We start from the raw sequence: 20,193 nt of genomic DNA, 5'->3' as shown, positions 1-20,193 counted from the left end.
TACGAAAATGGGGAAGTAACAGAAGAGATTAGGAGACAGGACAGCGAGGAAAGATGATAGGAAAGCGAAGATCAGAGAGGGGGCTAGGAAAAGGGCACCGCCGATTTCCCTGGGTGGGTCAGCCCAGGGGTGCCGTCTACGTGAAAGCAGGGCCAAAGGGTGTGTGTGCCTCTGCCGGGGGGCCTTAAAGGCTCCAAGCACCCGGCGTGCGGCTCAACCCCCAGGATCCCCTTTCTTCTCCGGACACGGCAAAGCCACGCACGGCGGGGCGCTGGGAGCAGGGTCAAAACCCCCCGTTAGCTCGGGTCCGTGGTGTCGCTACACACCAAACGCCTGCTTGCACGACGCTCCTGCGGGGAATCCACTGAGCAGTTTTGAGATGTTAAACACATAATTTAATTATAAATAATCTCTTGCGCGTGTACTTCGCTGTAGCTGATGCCTACAACGTGTTTCCATACTTATTCCTCTCCTTAGACTTGTACACAAACTCGAATGTCACTTCATAAATATCGAGCCGTAATGATAAGCTAACTAGAATATGACAAACAAGAATCTCCACTGCTTCCATTAAGATGTACATCTCCAATAAAAGGCGATACGCGTATGGTTCTGGGTATTCACTATGGTAAACCGTACATGCATGTTCGGCAATGCTAAAACACGCTGGTAGCTCATGCGTATAGTCTCACCTTTCAGCCCGGACATCATGCACGTTTATTTATTTATTTATTTTTGTGCACGCAGCACAAACGCTGAGATGTACGCACTCGCAGATCATCGCGTCAAATAAAACGTCCAATCCTGATTGTTCCGTCGACAACCGGTCACTGCAAATGGCCCTGTTAGACACAACGCGCGCCAATGTTTTCGCAAACAAGATGCATCGTTATTCACACACCATACACAATATTGTCAGTTTCAACGTCCGCAAAGGTGAATCGGTATTGTCGCTGCCTTTCAACGCACACTACACGCCACAGTAAACGTGGCACATTTTCGAAGACGATGCCGCTGTTCCTCGCACAGACCACTACGTGGGTTCACTTCTCCAAGTTAAACAGCGTGGCAAATTTTTCGTCCCGCAGTCCACGACACATTTATATGTTCTTTGACACATACCACAAATAATCTTGGAACTGAAAGGTGAAGGAAAAGGTTCAAAAGAAAAAAAAAATGTGCGCCAAACACCGTGCCACTGTACCACGCTGAGCCGGCAGGGGAGTGTTTTGCCAACCACCGTCGTTGCACGTGCGCCGAAAGGTCACGTGACCCGACGTCACGGGGCGTGAGTGACGTAGGCCAGTAGAGGTCTATTGTAACGTAATCTGCAAGCTCCACTTCGGAGGGAAGCAGGCGAAGGAACACCATATCGTCGAAGGCCTTGTTTCTTTGTTATCGACACTGCCGATACACCGATATGTCACAACACACCGAAAAGGGGGAAAAAAGCACAACCGACACCTGCAGGTCCGCACGCTATCCGTATGAGGCCTTGTTTATTTGTCATCCGTTCTCCGCCGAAGACAGGACGATGCGTGCTCCAAAACGCCACCTTGCGTCCCCTTTCATAAGTTTTCGAAAAAAAAAAAAATGCGGTTTTCCTTGGCCTCTGCGATCGGCATCGACAGCGCACTGTTGCTGCGGGAGCCCATCTCGGAGATCATAAGTTTGCACATGTGTGGCAAAGAAAATGCAATGTGATAAATATTATGGCCTCCGAGACACAGTTTCAGTTTCAGTTTCGCCGTCTTTGGCTTGCCTCCAGTCCGAATCAACCAGTGTGCGTGCAATTTTGCGTCGAATTAGCGAATGTTTGTTGCTATAGGGCTATGAACATTTTTGAAGGGAGGGTGTGGGAATGACGAATTATCCGAATTTCCAAATTAATGGGGGCTGGATTAACGAGATTCTACTGTAATAAGGAAGTTACAGGGTCTAGAACAACCTGCTTTAGCTGGTTTCGGTTTCCCCACCCTTCTTTGCTGCGAAGAGGGGTAGGCGTAGCCCATTGTCGTGACTACACCCACTTTGGCAACGTAGCAAGACATCAGCGGTTATGTCATCAGCGCGCAGCCAACAACCGAGCAAAGCTTCCTCCAAGTGTCACTGGTGTCAGAGCGGTGCTAGGGTCACCCTAGCGGCGCTGTGAGGAAGCGCGGTAACTGTGTTGCCAAAACCGCATAACCGCAGGGTCAAGGCGTTGTTTCGTAGTGAAGAGGACCAATCGACAAAGTCAATGCTATGTAAAATTGCCCGTGGGCAATTTTACGTTACTTCGCAGGCAAAGAGGACTGGACAGGCACTGGAATTGTTTTTCAAAATGGAGCGTCTGCGCGACACTGTGATAGCCATAAAATGTGATCAGGGTGGCTTTGTGCGCATACTGGTAAGCTTGTTTGGGAGATGTAGAAATGAGGGGTGTGCGAATATTCCAACTTTCGAATATACAGTAAAACCACACTGTTACATTCCACACTGCTGCGTTTTCCCGGCTGTTACATCGTTTCCCGCCGGTTTCGGCATAGCTCCCATAGGATCCAATGTATTTGGAACCCCACTCTTATATCGCAACTGCGGGACCGTTCCCGTATGATAAGTCGCAAAGTGTGCTCCGAGCCGGCCAAGCGACCACAAAAGAGAGCGGCCATGTTGACTTTTCACGTAGCTTGGCCTGGCTTGACCGTAAGATTAGCCGCACGAGTCGCGCAAGCGACATGCATATCGTATGTTCGGTTGCCTCGAACAAAACCACAGCCTTCGAGATTCATATTGCAAAGATGGCGTGTATGACGTACGCAATCTGTTTTAAACTCGTTTTTAGCGCTTGCAACTATAAGGCCTTCAAGATTGGCATTTGTTACCGCCATTGCATTGGCGTAGACTCATCATCATTTTTTGCCGGAGAAGTTCGCGCGGTTTGCAGTTGGACTCATCGCGTATGCTTAGTTCATTCACTCCTACAACTGTTGGTGCCAAAAGAATCGCATACATTGATTACATTTCTGTGGATGACACTGTTCTCAGCTCCGCGGTTCTATCCGTGGTTAGATCGCGGCTGAGTGCGCCAATGCGTGCACCAGTGATGAAGTTTAGGAGTTTGTGGAGCAGGGGTTTTCTCCAACGATCGCTTTCGGGGGTACTTTCACTTTCTCGAGGCGTCCGACCGCCTACGACAGGAGTCTCAAACTCACCTCAGCTACCAGGCCGCAGTCACGAAATTTTGTTCCACAAGGGCCAGGACAGTGAAGAAGGTTGCAGCGGGAACGTAGTGGGGGAGGGGATAGGTGACGGGGGGTTGGGCGGGCAGTTTAAACAGAATGTTAGCTAAAGTTGTCATTTCGTTTGAAAGGCCTGTCTATTCCCGTATCACATAATCAGTCATTTCTGAAAGAGATTTGGCGTCAGGATTCGAGAAGCATATCGATGCTGATCACCAAAATGACTAAAATCTGGACGCCGAAATATAAAGCTTTTGTTCCACGGCTATGTGTCAACACATGGTAACCACATGGTGTGCCTCACCCACGGAGAAAGAAGTATTTGAGGAGGAGAATCTCTCGGCCGCGGCAGCGCGCGAGGGCGGCGCGATAGCGTCACGGCGGAATGCGGTTACGCCGAAGCACGGCAGATGACGCTTTCGGCCTGTTGCCATCTTTTACATGCTCTTCTATGGACGCGACGCATAAAAATCGTGATAGCGCCTCGTACATTGTAAAATTTCTAAGATTTCTGTCTGTAACATCAATCGGTAGATATGACAGATATTTTAGCTGCAGTTCCTAATCGATACTGCCAGAATTATAGGCCGTACAGCGCTTAGAACGAACTGCTAGTAGTGGCCCCTGAGCAGACGACGTCTGCCGCCGCATGCACGCGCTCCTCGCTCCTCGCTCGCATGTTGTGCGCGCGCATGCGTAGGTGGCCTTGAGATGGAAAGTTCCCTTCGCTTTTGCTGGTTTCTTTCTCTTTAGCGCTCTCAGTGGCTTCCGCGCGTTGCGCCGGCGGCGCCTACTCCTCGATGTTTGCGCGCGTTTTTACGCCGCGACAAAGAGAGTGCTTTGCAGATTTCGACCAGTGCTTCTTCAGGATGGGGCGGAAATGTGTCGTGCCGAACTGCAGCAGTGGGTACGCGTCCTGCAAGGAGAAGGTAATTACCTTCGAAGTTCCAGTGACCCAGTGAGGTTGGAAGCGTGGGCTCGCGCCATCCCAAGAAAAGACCGACAGCTGACACCTTGTAACTACGTTTGCGAGAAGCACTTCTCGGACAGCGACATAGACAGGCGGCGCTATTATGGCGAACTTGGTGGCGAAGTTCTCCTTGACAAACCGAAACGGCCAGTGTTGTTACAATCTTTCCACGCGCTGTTCCGGATACTTGTCTGCTGTTCTCAAAAAAAGACAATGTGAAATTTCAACCACCTGGGGCTTTGTAACGTGCACCTATATGTAAGCACACGGGCCTTTAGCATTTCGCCTCCATCTAAATGCCGCCGCCGCAACAACCTAAATTTTAATGATGGCATATAGGGTAAGTCCCATCATTCGTTGAAATAAATATACCTAACTCATTGAGTTCACGTTATCCAAAATTATAGATTTCACGTTGTACAAAAAATATCACGCTGGTAATTTTCCTGCATTTGACGCCATTTTTCTCGTTAATTTACCGAAAAAACTTGGAGTGCGCGTGAGCTTCGCCTTTAAGAGTAGAACGTGATAGCGTAATCGGGCCCCGTGCGCATCGCCTTCTCAGTTGCTAGCCTCACCAACACGGACGCCGACACCGGTATTTCTGCGAAACGGGCTCGTTAACTCTGTCGCGTTAAAATATGGAGCCGGCGAGGACGCACAAAAACACATCCATTCGGGCGTGAAGCGCGAACGACGAATCGGCGACGAATGGCCTTGAGCCGACGAGCTTCGTTGGAGAGCGCGGTGAGAGGGACGCGCGCATTTTTCCTTCTCCGCTAGCGGACTCTCACGACAGAGGGCGCATGAGCGCTGTGCCCGATTTCGTGACTTTATTAGGGCGCCCGAGCGAGCGCAGTTTCGCCTCCTCAAGAATTCTTGCTCCGTGGCCTCACCATGCTAGCGCCACTACGAAAAATACTAGGGGCCACTACGAAATCACCTCTTGGGCTAAAAAACAATCGAAGAGAAACCCGTGCGTCGGCTTTGCCCGCCAAGTTCCTTTCTGGTGCGGACAGCTGCCCATTGCGGCTTGAAGGCTCAGGAACATACTTAAGAAAATTTTTGTGGGACGACGACAGTCATGTGCGGGCCGGGCCACTAGCAGGAGGGCTGCAGGTCGCATGTTTGAGACCCCTGGTCTACAACGAGCCACGGTGGTCCGACGCATCCGGTGACAGTTTCGCGAAGGAACTGCCAAAAGTGATCGCTTGCCAGGTGTCACCGTGTTGGCACTATATTTATTAACAAGATCTAACACTACAGGCGCTTGAAAAAAGTTTCTCGTGTTGCGCGGGCATGAGTAAACACAGGAGCCAACATTGTATGGTTTTTTTTTTTTCAAGTGTAAGCATTGAAAGGAAATGCTGTACCACTAAATATTTTTTCGTTTTCCATTTCTCAGCTCTTGCGTTTCCCGGCTCTTAGGTTTATTTCTTACGGTCCCTTCAAAAACGTATCAGTGGGGTTCTATTATTCTTCGAATAGTGTCAGCTGTTCGATTCGATTCGCACTGGAATTTGACTAATCGAAGTATTTGAACTGCCAGAACATAAATACAGTCAGCGTCTGATCTTTTGGACTCTCTAGGGACCGCAAAATCGTCCTAATAATTGGGCATTCCAAAAAAACATTTTCACGCTTTTTTATTCCGCTCAAGCAGTCAAGTCGTACAGGTCCATTGTGTTGGCGATCCTTTGAAGGCACACACACAACACAGGGTCCATACCGGCAGAATTTGTACGAGCACGGGCCGGCACGGCAACAACAGTGGTTAGCCGAGAAGCACGGAGTTCACAGAGTCGCGGCAACCAGAAGTGCCCGCTGTTTCGAAGAGCGCGTCATCAATGACGGTATGTCACGCGAGATTGGGAGGGACACTCGGCGAGAAGGGCAAAGCGGCTTTGGGAGAGGAGACCAGCAAACGAGTGGAGGGTAGCGAAGGAAAGAGTGAAACGAGCGATCGCAGCGTTTCGATCATCATATGCCTGTTACTCCACTATTACGGCACAATTTCAAAAAATTCTCATGGCTACATGTTCGTTGTAGACTCATGTACAACTGTCACACCACAACTAAATTTCGACCTCTGGGTTGTTTAGGGGCCCTTTAAGGCCACTGGAAACTTAGGGGACCATTTGCACAAAGCCAGAACAACCTACAGAGCAGCCTAACAACAAAGAAAGAGAGGAGAGGGACAAAGGGCGCCATAGTGCGCCAGTCTTGATGCTGCTGCGCATGCTTCACAAACTTGACTGTCTGGGACATCAACAGTACTTGTGGAACAGGTCGAAAGTCATGATGAGACCATGCAGCCATTAAACGCACCTTACTGACGATATTGTGAAGTGCTGCCAACTCGGATGAGCCCATGAGCTTTACGTTAAAGGGGCCATGACACGGTCACCCACCAATTTGCGGTTTTCAGTGAACATAAGTAGAGTCTATTGTGCCTATACATATATGGAAAATGGACTGTATAATATTTCAGGGAGAAATAAGCCCTAGAAGTCGCCGGCTATAACCCCCCACCCACCGCCATATTGCCATGGCATGTGTGACGGCATGTGCTACATGGAGCGGAGTCGTCGTCCTCTACCAAAATTTCTGCCACTACAAACCATTAAATTTCAATGTCAAGCTGAAGCGCAGCTGACCACAGAACAAAATTGTTCGCTGGAACGCAGACGCTTGCACAGCAAGCAACTTGTTACGCCACGGCTTGAGAGTGCACCGGTGTTGCCCAACCCTATGGTTGCTCGCATATTTATAATAAAGACATTTAATTAGAAATGAAGAGCTCAACCAAATGCGCTGAAATTTTTCTAGTTAGTGAATGCACAAGAATTACCCCCCATAACACAAATTTTGATTGAAAATTAGGTGTCATGGCCTCTTTAAATATATTCAAGGCTGCATTCGCCACTACACTCTAAGAAAAAACAGAGTATATTTGGGGAATATTTCTGCCACACAACAATAATCATCATCCACCTCGCGTGCTTTGCTTTCCACGCGTTATCACCGCAGTCCCTGCACGCGCGATGTCAGCCTGACATAGCATTCTTGACAGGAAAGTGATGAAACAGTTTTCAAGAAAGTAAAGGTGAGCAAGCCAGACGACGATTATTGTTGTGTGGCAGAAATACTACTCCCCAAATACTCGATTTTTTTCTTTGAGTGCAATACTAGGTGAAATATATGTACCTATGTAAGCAGGAGAATGGAACACCACAAACACCTTGAAATTTATATTCAAGGCTATATTCGCCACTAATACTAGGTGAAAGGTATGTACCTATGTAAAGAGGAGAATGGAACAACACAAACACCTCGAATTTAAATTTAAATTTAAAAACACCGAATTTAAAATTTCGGTGTCAGTGGTCCATAACATCACAGAAAATTCAGTCGATGTTTTGAATCACAAGAATACATGTCGATTTTGACGTTATGTTACAATTTTATCGCTGCACTACTCATACCAAGGCAGTTCTCAGAAAACTGTTCACTTCCAAAAGTGTAAAAAAAAAAAACGGTAATTTTATTTAGTGATGCCCCAACCTCCTAAAAGCATAGAAAACATTTTAACTTGAGCTTCACCATAATAAACTATGGATATTACTAGTAGAAATCACTCGGTGAAAAGAATATATGACATGGTTCACTCACCTGAAATTTACCAGCATCAAGAGTGGCACTCATAACAACAATCTTCAGGTCTGGTCGCTGGGTGACAACCTGTTTTAGGACTCCCATGAGGATGTCTGTAGCTAAAGTGCGTTCGTGGGCTTCATCCAAGAGCACAACACCATATGCTTCTAGCAGTGGGTCACTCATGGCTTCTCGTAGCAGCATACCATCAGTCATGTACTTCAGCAATGTCTTTGGAGAAGAGCAGTCCTCAAAACGAATACTATAACCAACTTCCTGGCCGATAGCCACATCCATTTCCTCTGCCACTCGTGCAGCAACACTCATGGCTGCTACTCTCCTGGGCTGTGTGCATGCTACACCACGGCGACCTCCTTTCTGGCGCAGAAGCTCCACACACCACTGTGGAATCTGCAAGATAAAATTTATAGTCATTACCTATGGACCTTCAGTATGAAACCACTATGACACTGATTACAACTCTGGATATACTTACTGAGCTGTGGATTAAACAACCTGTGATGTCATACAGTAGAAAAACTTAACAAAACTTGAAGGAACACAAGAAAGCGATCTGTGTATGTGAACTTTTGGTTACGCAAATTATAGAAACACAGAACAATAGTTTCATTTGAAAAGCATTAGGTGTTCTACGTTTACTATAATTCAATCATGAACAGACAAAGTTGGACAAATTATCCAATACTAGGTTGAATTAAGCAAGACACTGCAAGGGTTACACACATTGCTGAATCATTTCGCAGAATCTGCAATGATAATAGCACATCCCTAAATCAAACATTATCGTGCTTAGTGAAAAAACAAGTACAGTGGAAAGCAGATGTTGCTGTGAACAGCTCAGCCAAATCTTGCAGCCGTCCGTGACAAGGAGATCATAATCGGAGCGCACAGTTTCCACTTTCTCAAGCACCCTCTGTTCGTACAGAGGCCTGAACACTCTTTTCTGCGGGCCGTCAAAAAACAGATCTTTCGTCACACAAGAGATTGCTGCTACTGGCCGATAGCTGACGTAAACCAAGAGCGACACTTGAATCAGATGTGCTTTTTGCCACGGGGTGCCGCCATGCTCTATAGTTTGCCAAAGTTACACGGTAGTGACACCAGCACACATCAGAATAACGGCGGGGGAGAGAGAGCGCATTTCATGATCAGCACTCAAGGTCATGACAAGCACGTGACGTAGTTTATTTTCCCCCTGCCATCCCTCCCTGTGTAGCTTCCAGCTCGCTCGTCAGAACGAAAGGGGATAGAGAACGCTTACGGCATGCGATATATCCCCGTAACTTTAGTCGTACTCGACAGATTCAAAAAATTGTTTTCGTCGATCGATTCATGAGGCAATAAACTCTGATACTGAAGTCAATTGATTGCTTTGAAAAGTGGGTCACAACTCCTACGACGATCCAAAGTAGAAAATGAACATAAACATGACATTGCAAAACCTAATATCAAACTTGCATCTAATTTTATTAGCAAGAAAAACATAACTCTCATTTTGGCAAAAAGAAAAAGATGAGTTCAGCAAACATTATCTTCATGGAATGCGACTTGATTTAGAGTAATGCCTTGTTAAATAGAACTTGCATATCTCAAAAAGTCAGCGAAGTTAAAAGTTTTTCCACGGCACTGAACCAATTCTCGCACATGCCATGTATTTACTGCCTATTAGTATATCTCGAAATATTTTCGGTCAAACTTCAGATATCCTGAAATCTGAACAGAGTGAAAGAAAAATTCCGCCACAAAACCATTTCACAAACTTCATGCGAGGCTATCGCGCTTACCACAAAGAGGACACTTTCGCAGAATGTGAAGTCAGAACCCACTGGCACGTCAAGCAATACTAAGGCACGTTGTGAAACAGGATAGACATGCACAGAGGCAGGCCCTTCAAAATAACATGCTTGGTGCAGCTCATTTTGTTCGCTGTATGCAACTCACATGATGTATCATCCGATGATGATAATAATAATAATAATAATAATAATAATAATAATAATAATAATAATAATAATAATAATAATAATATCTGGGGTTTAACATCCCAAAACCAGGATATGATTATGAGAGACGCCGTAGTGGAGGGCTCCGGAAATTTCGACCACCTGGGGTTCTTTAACGTGCACCTAAATCTAAGTACACAGGCCTCAAACATTTTCGCCTCCATCGAAAATGCAGCCGCCGCGGCCCGGATTCGATCCCGCGGATGTATCATCCGAGGTGTGATTTCAGTTTTCATTTTATGCTACGAAACATACACAAAATTTTTTTTTTGTTCCTGTGCGCTGCCAGACTTGAGCACGAGTGCAGCGAGGATGGCACCATCAAAGCAATGCAAGTCACCAATGCTGGAAAGGTACTAGCTGCAATCAAAGTGGGGGGAAAAAAAGGAGGCTCGATGAAACTGAGCATCACCCAAGAATTTCGCATCACTTTGCCTAGACCTCCAACGGCTGTAAAAAACAAGCAAAAGGTTCTCAATGGATTTAGCAGAGCCTCTGTAGCAAGCAGAAGCGGGTATCAGCCTCGAAGTTTCCAGACATCGAAGCAGTGTTTATGGCGTAACTGCAAAATGCCAGAGCAGCAAACCTTCCAGTCCCCACAGCACTGACAAACGAAAAGGCAGACGCTCTAGCCTTGCAAATGGGCTACACTGTTTTTGCCTGCAGTAATGGCTGGTTTGATCATTTTAAGAAGTGCAATAGCATTGTGTCGAAGCCTGTACATTGTGAGAGCTACAGTGTTGATGCAGTCACTTGAGAGGTGCTGACATCAGTTGAAACAAGAAACATGGTTTGCTTGCTGCAAAATAAAGTTTAATGCAGCGACATGTGATAGACTCATCGAACATGTGAAAGTGAAGCAGCCCAGCCTGACACAGTTCTTCCATACTAACTAACATGGCAGAGCAGCAAGACTGAGCTCTTTCATATATATCGTAAGGTTTTGCCTTATTTCTTCTTTGAAACCTCTACAAGGAGCCAGCTTAGAAGCTCTTGTTAAAAAGCTCATCAATAGTGGTGAATTTTATCAGAAAGAACTTTATTTTCACTCCAATTCTAGCAACTCTGCTTATCGGAATATTTTCTCCAGTTTTTAATACTTCGCGCTAAAAAGGTATTACTACACTTGATTTTTTTTTTTATTTTGTACAATACTGCAGACAGCAGTCCAAGCAGGAGAGGATATGTCTCGTCATCACTGTTCGACAGCAGTTCATCCCTATGAATGACAAGAGAATTGTCCTTCATACGGTCAATAGGGTGTTCAATGTCCTGCATTTATAAAATGACTCCTCAATAATTGCAAACGGAACAGTGGCCCACGTGGTTCCGTGATTTTCACCGCGCATGCCATGCACCAGCACCCAATTTGTTTTTGTTACTGGCCCGTGTAAAGTAACAAGCACAAGCAGCCATAGTTGTGGTAACAGCAAAAGCAATGAGCTTTCAGTTATCTTGCAAGCAAACATAAATGAATGTTGCTGACAAGGTGACATTTCACAAGCCATCTTGATCGGTGAAAAAAAAAAGATGTCGCCACTTGTTTGGGGATATCCTAGAGCTTGCTCTCCGTAATCCTACCGTAAAAACCGGGATATAGGTCGAATTTTTTTTTAAAAAAACGCGATGAAAAGTCGACCCTCATCTTATATACCGGTCATTGGCAGAAAAAAATGTGGAAGTCCCGCAACAATGGGCTGAATATGAGTTTCCAGCGAAAGCAACTGAAAGTTTCCTTGGCAAGGCCACTGCTGTGACAAGTTTGAAACAGCCAACCAATATTTTTGGAGCTGTTTCCAGTTAACTAGCCACACTGTTATCAGCTGTACGAAATTACGTGGATTTTTTGCCATAAAGCTGACCTATACAAGACATTTTTTTCTCTAGCGAATGCATAGCAGCGATCGAAATTCACTATGCTTAGCAGGTCTTAAATTCGGCGCAACGTTGCAAAATGGAAAACATAACACCTCAAATGGAGGTACCGTAATTCAGATTGTCACCTTCCTTTCATGTGATTTTAGACCGCAAGTATTTTGTTTTTGTGGTGTAAGACAATTTTGGATGTTGCACGTTCATCATACAGAGTAGAAAGCAAGTGGTTCGGTTCAGTGCTGACGATAGCATTGGCATCGCTCCACTCTGGGCTACATCCGGGGTTTTGATGACAAGTCATGGTGGCAGAATAAGCGTGGTAGCTTCTAAACCCATATTATAACAGTGTGTTTGCCTTGCATTTCTCTTTGCTTTACAGTGACGTATGGGCGCTGTGAAGTGAACTTTGAAGATACGGCATCAAATTGTGGTCACTGGATCTCATGTTCAAAATGAGTTCTTTATGTCGCTGAGAATATTTTTTTTTATAGCGCTTTATTATTTGAACCTCCTTGCAGCACTTTCCATACACAAATGAATCCTTCAGCAACTATACTTTGCATAAACGGTCTAATTTCAATTTAACGAAATTTTGACATCACAAAGTAAACTGCCACTTTCAGCGACTTCATTATACTGAAGGTTAACTGCATATCAAATTTTAAAGTGTAGTAATTAAACAGTTTTTCATTTACACCACAGTAATTTTTATAAATGAGCTACACCATTCTTTAAAAAATAAAGCTTACCTGTGTTGTTTTGCCAGATCCTGTTTCTCCAACCAATACAAGAATCTGATGTTTGTTGAGGTATTCGAAGAACTTGTCTCGATACTCCCATACTGGAAGCGCTATGCGCTTGCGGAATAGCTCATAGTAACGGTTGGAGTAGGGAAGACCAGTCAGGGCATTCAGCTGCTGCGACTGGTGAAAGAAACAGAAACGAAATCATTGCATGTCTAATTGACAACAGATGCCCAAACAGTACTACAAGAGACTAGATCTCGAACAACGAAAAAAATGTTCTGCAGCGCTGAAGCAGTCAAACATTTTAGTGTTTAAATTACATCACCATAACACAAATGTCGAATTAGCCATAGCACTATATCATTAACATTAAGATTTCTTTAGCTAAAAAATTAGATTACTAGTATATATAACACCAAAATGTGAACACAAGGATTTTAATAGAAAAGAGTCCACCACACGTTAATAAAGCATTCACTGAATTAAGGAGTCAATTTCATGTAAAATAGCACATCAGAATGAGAGCCCAATTTTCTTAGAGTCACTTGGACATAAGTGTACTCCGCACAAAGTGCTTTTGCTGACTGAATGTAAGCCTAGGTATGCGTAGTCCCATCAAAACTGCCTCTTATGCAAAACCGGAAGTCATTCTATGGCTAAGAACCAGAAAGCTGACATTTTCAGTCTTATTTTCGATGCTTAAAACCCCAGTAACACGTCGTCACACCACAGAATGAAATGTAAGATGTTGCCACGTGCGTTTCTTTATCACTTTTGCTGTATTTGGTTTTCGGCCACAAAGACTGTCAGCAACGCTCATGAAATGCATTTATCACAATGCTGCACCGTAAAAAACACTTGTTTGGCTTGGGTTCAATGAAGACTTTCCTTAACTAGTTACCACTGGTGCTGGCCCTAACTGTGGCCATTTCTCGCTACCATATCCGCACCAGCAGCAATGCACGGGCAGGTGACACAAACATTTCCAACAAATACCTTAAAACCTTACACATAAATGGAATAAGAAAATATCAGAAAAAAATTTCTAGCTTCAAAAATAAAAAAGTAGAAGGAAAATGAAATGAAAAAAAAAAAAAAAATCGTGGGCATAACATGGGCAGTTGTCTTCCCAAAATTGGAACAAAACCTGTTATGCGAAATGAGTGCCCCTTTCGCATCAGCAATATTTTTCTCAGCCACTGTACACTTACGTAAAAAATTTTTTAAAGGGATCGAACATGAAATGAGATGACTCCACTAATGGAAAGATTGTCCGTCGCATCGACTCAAACGAACCCTGTTTTTTCGGGAGAGATGGATTTATATTTTTATTTCTTAATTAAAAGTCGCAAAAAATGACCTGTGGCGCCTCTGGCGGCAAAAACATGAACAATCTGATGAACCCGGCCACGTGACCGTTGATCTTGTACAGGGTCGACTATTTGTTTGTCAGTATTGAAATATTGCTCGTTTCTTTATATTAAGAAGTATTACGCCATAAAAATGTACATATAGGCCTGCGTTAGTATGCATTAAAGTGGCGCTGCCTTCGCGTGACGTAATGATCCCATGCTCGTCAGCGCATCTTGAGCAACTTTTCAGCGTGCTCACGCAACCGTGTAGGCAGTCTCCAGATCGCTAAAATTTTGGAGTGACATAGCTTTGCTACGTACACTTCGTCTCAGAAATGACGCGTGCTGCTACTCGGCGCGGCCGCGCATATGCGTAGTGACGTTTTCGATGAGTTGGCTTGGCTCGTGCACCGAGAGAGTAACGACGCTGGGACAAGCCACCCATCACACAGGCGCAGGCAACCTTGGACGCATGTGCACACAACGCGGTACAAATACAGGGAAGGTGTATAATGCTAAATCACCTCATTGTAACAGCTTGTTATTTTCAAAAATAGTTGAAAAGCTCTAAATAAAGGTGGTTAAGCATTTTACACGAACTCCTGCGAAAGCAGAACGATAGCTTTCACAAATCGCGAGAAGGGCTGGCGGCATCGCTATCAATTCTCAGCGTTGCTGGAGGAAAGGTACATCCGCGTACAGATCCCTTCAGATCGAAAAATACTGCTTGTAAAATAACTATATGCTTTTGGGATTAACTACTGCAGCTACAAACACTGCGAAGGGCGAGCTTTCTGTCGCGCCGTAAAAAACCGAGTCGTGAGAAAAATCAGTTGTCGGTCCTTTTAAGTCAGCACTTCAGGCCCTTTCTGTCTCAGTCATAATTACCGACAATCTTTAGCACCACAATCTTTAAGCGAATATAAGTAATCAACTAGCTAAGTGTAAGGCTTTGTTAAGGGGGGACATGGCACCTGAAAAAAAAAAATTTTTATTTCTTGATCGATTTTGCTGAAACTTCCAGAGTTTATGTATATTTGTGTGCTAATTTCAAATATGCAATTATATTTCTAAAATGGGGTGCAGTTTCTAAAATACAAGATATTTCATGTGCCTTTTGGGGAGCGATATTTTTTAAAACTGAGTTGGTTGCAAAGTAAATCAGCATATCACAACAATCTGGAATCAGAACTGTGTGCGGTGCAACAAAAATGGATGTTCTAAACCCATTAGAACAAAAGTTATGATGTGTTGAACATTCACGAGTGAAATTCCAGCTTGAAATTGACTCACTCGAAAATGTTCAACATACCATAACTTTTGTTCAAATGGGCTTAAAACATCTATTTTTGTTGCACTGTGCACAGTTCTGAATGCAGATTATTGTGGTATGCTTATATCCTTTGTAACAAACTCAGTTTAGGAATAATTTTGCTCCCCAAAAGGCACATGAAATATTCTGTATTTTAAAAACTACACATTATACTAGAAAAGTAATTGCATATTTGAAATCAGCACACAAATATACATAAAGTCACCAAGTTTCATCAAACTCAATCAAGAAATAAAGAAACATTTTTAAGAGCAGTGTCCCCCCTTAAGTATATTACAGGCTTCGCTGATGGCATCACATAAGCGTTCCCAAGAGGCGTAGTGTTGTCTCAATTCTAACCTGTATTGGCATACTGCGCTGCAAGGTGATTTACTTCGTACTATTTCAAGAAATGTCCCCATAGCGAGGAGTTTTATACAATGTCAAGAAAAAAACTGACAGCAAGTGCCCCACCTGTCACCCTGCCTGACACATACATACAAACTCTGACTTCTTTATATCCCACCCCTTTCCCAATGTCACAACCAAAACAACCTCCACCACACCACTACATCAAGGCCAAGTGATTACATGTTATTCTGCTGTTAAAAGGATATATGGGTGTGAGGCCTGAACCCGCTATTTTGTGCAGGTCATGAACGAGACGCCTACAGGCAGGAATGACAAACCTGGACCGCTTTGGCTCTTCCATAAATAGTCCTTATGATTTGCCCAGTTATCTTATCGCCCGAAAACTAACATGGTTATAGAAACTATTAGGAAACGATGACAATGTGACTCTAGCTTCCCTTCTTCCCCTGTGATGCTCCCTGCGCATTTTTCAGGTAAGGGTGCTACCGAAATTTTTCATGTGATATAATGTTCTAGATCCCTCAGCTTCTCTTTCATGTACTGCACAATGTTATACTTAAAAGCTATGTTTTATGCAGAAAACGCTACTGAAATGAAGTATGAAGATTCTGCATATCTCAACATACCATACCCTTTCTTAAACTGCGCGAGAAGACGAAGACACAAGTAAGAAAAACATTCAGAAACACCAAGAGCGCAGTGGTGTTTCAGTGGCGCTCGTGGTGTTTCTGAATGTTTTTATTACTTGTGTCTTCATCTTCTCGCACAGTTTAAGAAAGTTTATCACTATGAACCAACTAGCCTGCCAGAACGTATTACTGAAGACCATATCCATGCATCAACGTTTTAACTTAGCAGCAGGCGCACCAGTCAAAATTTTCTGATGTTTTTGCTGCACCTCAGCCACAAACCGTGAGCCTCTTGCTTTCACATAACCATGCAAAATCAGCATAGTTAATGTGACAACCGAGACTCTTCACTAATGTTACAATATTTCAGCATAAAAGCAAAAGGTAGTGCTGCACAATCTCAAAGGCAGTAAATATAAATGCTGTAGTACTACTCAAATATCAGGAAAGTAGCATGCATATAAAGCAAAAGTTCCACTTCCATTGGCTCTGTCAAAGAGCACCTGAGGGACAACAAGGCTTGAAAGACTGCAAGACAAGCTTTGAAATAAAGCATGCTTTAAGGAGTGATTGGCTGTTCCAATGTTTTCCCAATTATTATGCAATAATGATCATAGACTGTGGGACTACCCAGTTGTTTCACCACCAACAGTTTATAGGAACAGCAACAACACCTACCTACCAGAAGAGAGAGCAAAGCTGTTCAAGAAAAAAAAAAAAAGGAAAGCTTTACATACGCACATACAGCAAAAATAATTATCCACAACACTTACCACTGGCACTGACTGTGAATTATGGCAGTTGTCTATTTTCTCTTTGTTCCGGTCCTCCCGATCATAATCGATGTCCCGATCTCTGCATAAATGGCACAAAAAGGAAGTATAAACTAGAAGTCACATTGCAGGCTCAATTCCAAATTACATTATTTGTTTACTCAATTCTTGCACCTGACATTGCTTCCAGTTCTGGGTAACATGTTTCATCCATGCATTTTCTAAAACAGCAGCTGGTTAATGGTCAACAGCTTCTATTCATCAGGACCTCGGACCTTAATTTACGAGTGCCCCTTTAGATCCCTGTCTTAACAGGTAGTGAACATGTCTAAGGATGTGGTGCAGCTACATAATACATGCAGAGGCCACCTTTCTGCAGGCACAACAGAGCAAATGGCTACGAGTACAGTGCCATGACCTGTTGAAAGTGATAGCTATACTTATTTCCTGATGCATTAAAGGGGCCATGACACCAACATTTCATGGTTGAATCATTGCACGCTAACCCACACACGCTCAACAAGCTAGCAACATTTAGTACATTCAGTCACTGTGTGGTAGAAAATTTGTTTGACTCGTTTCACTGCCATAGTTAAACCGTACAGCAGTGCTGCAACTATGAAGGGTGACGAAATAAACCAACACCTTCTGAAACAACTCTATCAGATAACAGAAGCCATCACCAAGACCATGCTTTTAAACAGTACAAAAAATAGGAAGAAATTGCTAATACTTTATGCTATGACAGCCATGCAATGATGTCTCGATATTTTTTTAGGTACGTATTAGCAGTTTACTGCAGTATTTTACCAAGCAAATTAATTGCAAGCACAATGGAATGAGTAAGCCTTTGGACACTGGAACATGCAGCAAAATATATGTCCATTTTGGTATCACACTCTTTCAAAGCACAACATAGTAGTGGTTCAACAGAATGCGTTGGCGGACTAGTTGGTGAGAATCCATATTGCTTTTTAGCGCAAAAAACGACACCTTCTGTCTGTTCTGTCTTCTTTCTTGTGGTGTCGTTTTTTTGCGCTAAAAAAGCAATATGGATAGTAGTGGTTCCTCGTTTCTTGATGTCACATGGTGCATGCCAAAATGACTGTCACTGTCAGTGGAGAGGAGTTTAGAGAGATTACTTCACAATTGAAATTTGAAGTTAAAATGTGTGCTCAGGGCCCAGTCTTGTTTTTGTTTTGTGTGAGATTAAGACTAACCATATTGGGCCCTCTACCTTGAATTACGATGATAAACTGAGATTAGTAGTCAGACCGCGTCATCAATGACCCCTTTTAAGCAGCGACAAATCTCTCTGCCAGAGTGCACCAACAATATCACATTCATCAACCTTGTACCAGGAAAAAGCCAAAGCACTCGTGGCCAGGTCAAAGAAGGCTATGTTGGAATAGCCTTCTTTGGCAGCTGGCACTTGTATAGTGTAACGCAGGTGAGTTTCTACAGGTTCTTAAACTCAAGTTAAAGTCAGGTCAGTAACTCCAGTGCCATAACTTCAGTTTGTGTTCATTCCAGTCACAAACATCTTTGCAGATCAACTTTTCCAAAATACAATAATCAAGCACTCACTGAAGAGGCTACACAGTTAACTCTTGATAATTCAAACTCGAGGGGACCCCAGGATTTTGTTTAGTCATCAGTTCTCGTAAATATGACTTGGGGCAACATACCAACTTGTGCTGTTTTTTATTATTTCTCAGTGCCACAGAAACGTCATGGACAGCTCTGCATGATTACCAGCAAAGTTGTTAATGTCAGCAATCATACTGGTACATGTTATTATACAGCACGTGCACACGTGTCAAATTAAGGACAAAACCTGCTGCGTGAAAATGCTGTGGGGCATATGAGGGACAAGCAGAAAAAAAAAAAAAGTTGTAGCCACGACGACTGATGACAGGACTACTATCCGCTTCCTTATCCAACAAAGTACTGGTGCAAATGTTTCTGCCTTGTAGGTGGCAGAGTACTAGTGGTTACTTGCAGGATACGGTTTAATAGCCAACCAAATGTAAGTCTTTTTAACAGCCTTAAGAGGGCATGCGGGGCTAAAAACACAATTTAAAAAATACGCATTTTAAAATTTGAGTTGTTTTGGATGGATGGTTCATTAAAGAACATCCTCACCAAGTTTCGTTGTCATTTCTAGAGCAGAAAAGAATTTTAAAAATTCTTTTTACGAGAGGGTGGCGCGAGTTTGCTAGGGAGTCTAAAACGTCCCTTTCAAGACACGACTGCAAAGCAGGCAAGAAACCAAACAAGAAGTGAATGCTAGTGTTTCGTGCTTTTTGTCACAGAAGACCGTCTGTCGAAAGTACATCAGGAGACAAACAAATGAATGAATAAGGCACATTTCGAGCTGTGCGCCAACAGCAGAGTCGCTGCAAAACTGAAACTGAGGAAACGATTGAATTGAAAACGATTGCATGAAATTGTTACAGAACAGTGTCATGTTCACAAGGAAGGCCATATTTATGCAGGAGGTCACTAATAATTTTTTTTTTTGGCCATCGAAATACATAGCATGCTGTGAAATTTTAACTCATTTTGCTCAGTTCACATTTGTGGGGGGGAACGCGCCTCTTAGGAAAGCTATCACTTCCAAACTGCTTTGCCAAAGCTGCCTACAAGGTTGTTTCTAGACTGAAATTGTGTCAGGAACAAGATAAGGTACTTTTCTGATTCCTAAGTAGTTTCTAACACGCACACACAAAAATTCACTAGCATGACATGCAGTGACAAGGAGAGAGAGAGAGATAACATTTATTTACACCCGTCGAGAATGACGGGGGAGGAGGCTTTGGCCTCTGCCCCCGTTCATTCCCCTAGCCGTCGGCTGGAATCCCTTGGGACTCGGCAGCGGTCAGGGCGAGACCGATGACTTTACGTTGTTCTTCGGCGTCTTGGCTGCGTAATAAGGCCTCCCAGGATTCTACGTTTCTGCTTGGATCGTTGTAGGAAGGGCAGGTCCAGACCATATGCACTGGACCTGCAGTCCTATTACAGTGCGCACATCGGGAATTAAAAACTTCCAGGAATTAAACATTTACTGTACAAGTGAGGGTTTGGAAACACCCCGGTTTGCAATTTTCGCCACATAATTTCCTCTTTTTTGTTCAGCTGTTTAGCTGCCTCTGGAGAGATCTTACGGTGGGATTTATAATGTGAGGTGATTTCATAGAACGTTCTTAGTTCGTCTCCTGTGGAGAGGGGTTGCTCGAGTGGAGGCGGCGAGTCAGCGGCGATC

The 20,193-nt window shown here is 43.8% G+C and overlaps 1 protein-coding gene across 1 annotated transcript in view; it reads right to left on the bottom strand.

Annotated features, from left to right (window-relative positions):
- The window catches only part of LOC119379616 (putative pre-mRNA-splicing factor ATP-dependent RNA helicase PRP1), a gene marked incomplete in the record, with an annotated part of 65,444 nt that overhangs the window by 39,793 nt on the left and 5,458 nt on the right, over positions 1–20,193 (bottom strand). The window contains 3 exon segments of the mRNA XM_037648924.2: positions 7,864–8,256; positions 12,494–12,667; positions 16,929–17,010. Coding sequence (XP_037504852.1) covers positions 7,864–8,256; positions 12,494–12,667; positions 16,929–17,010 — 649 coding nt within the window.

This window comes from Rhipicephalus sanguineus, chromosome 1 (genome assembly GCF_013339695.2).
Source record: "Rhipicephalus sanguineus isolate Rsan-2018 chromosome 1, BIME_Rsan_1.4, whole genome shotgun sequence".
In the NCBI taxonomy this organism is placed as follows: domain Eukaryota; kingdom Metazoa; phylum Arthropoda; class Arachnida; order Ixodida; family Ixodidae; genus Rhipicephalus; species Rhipicephalus sanguineus.
The sequence above is the reverse complement of the archived record's forward strand: the minus strand, read 5'-3'. Positions and strand labels throughout refer to the sequence as shown.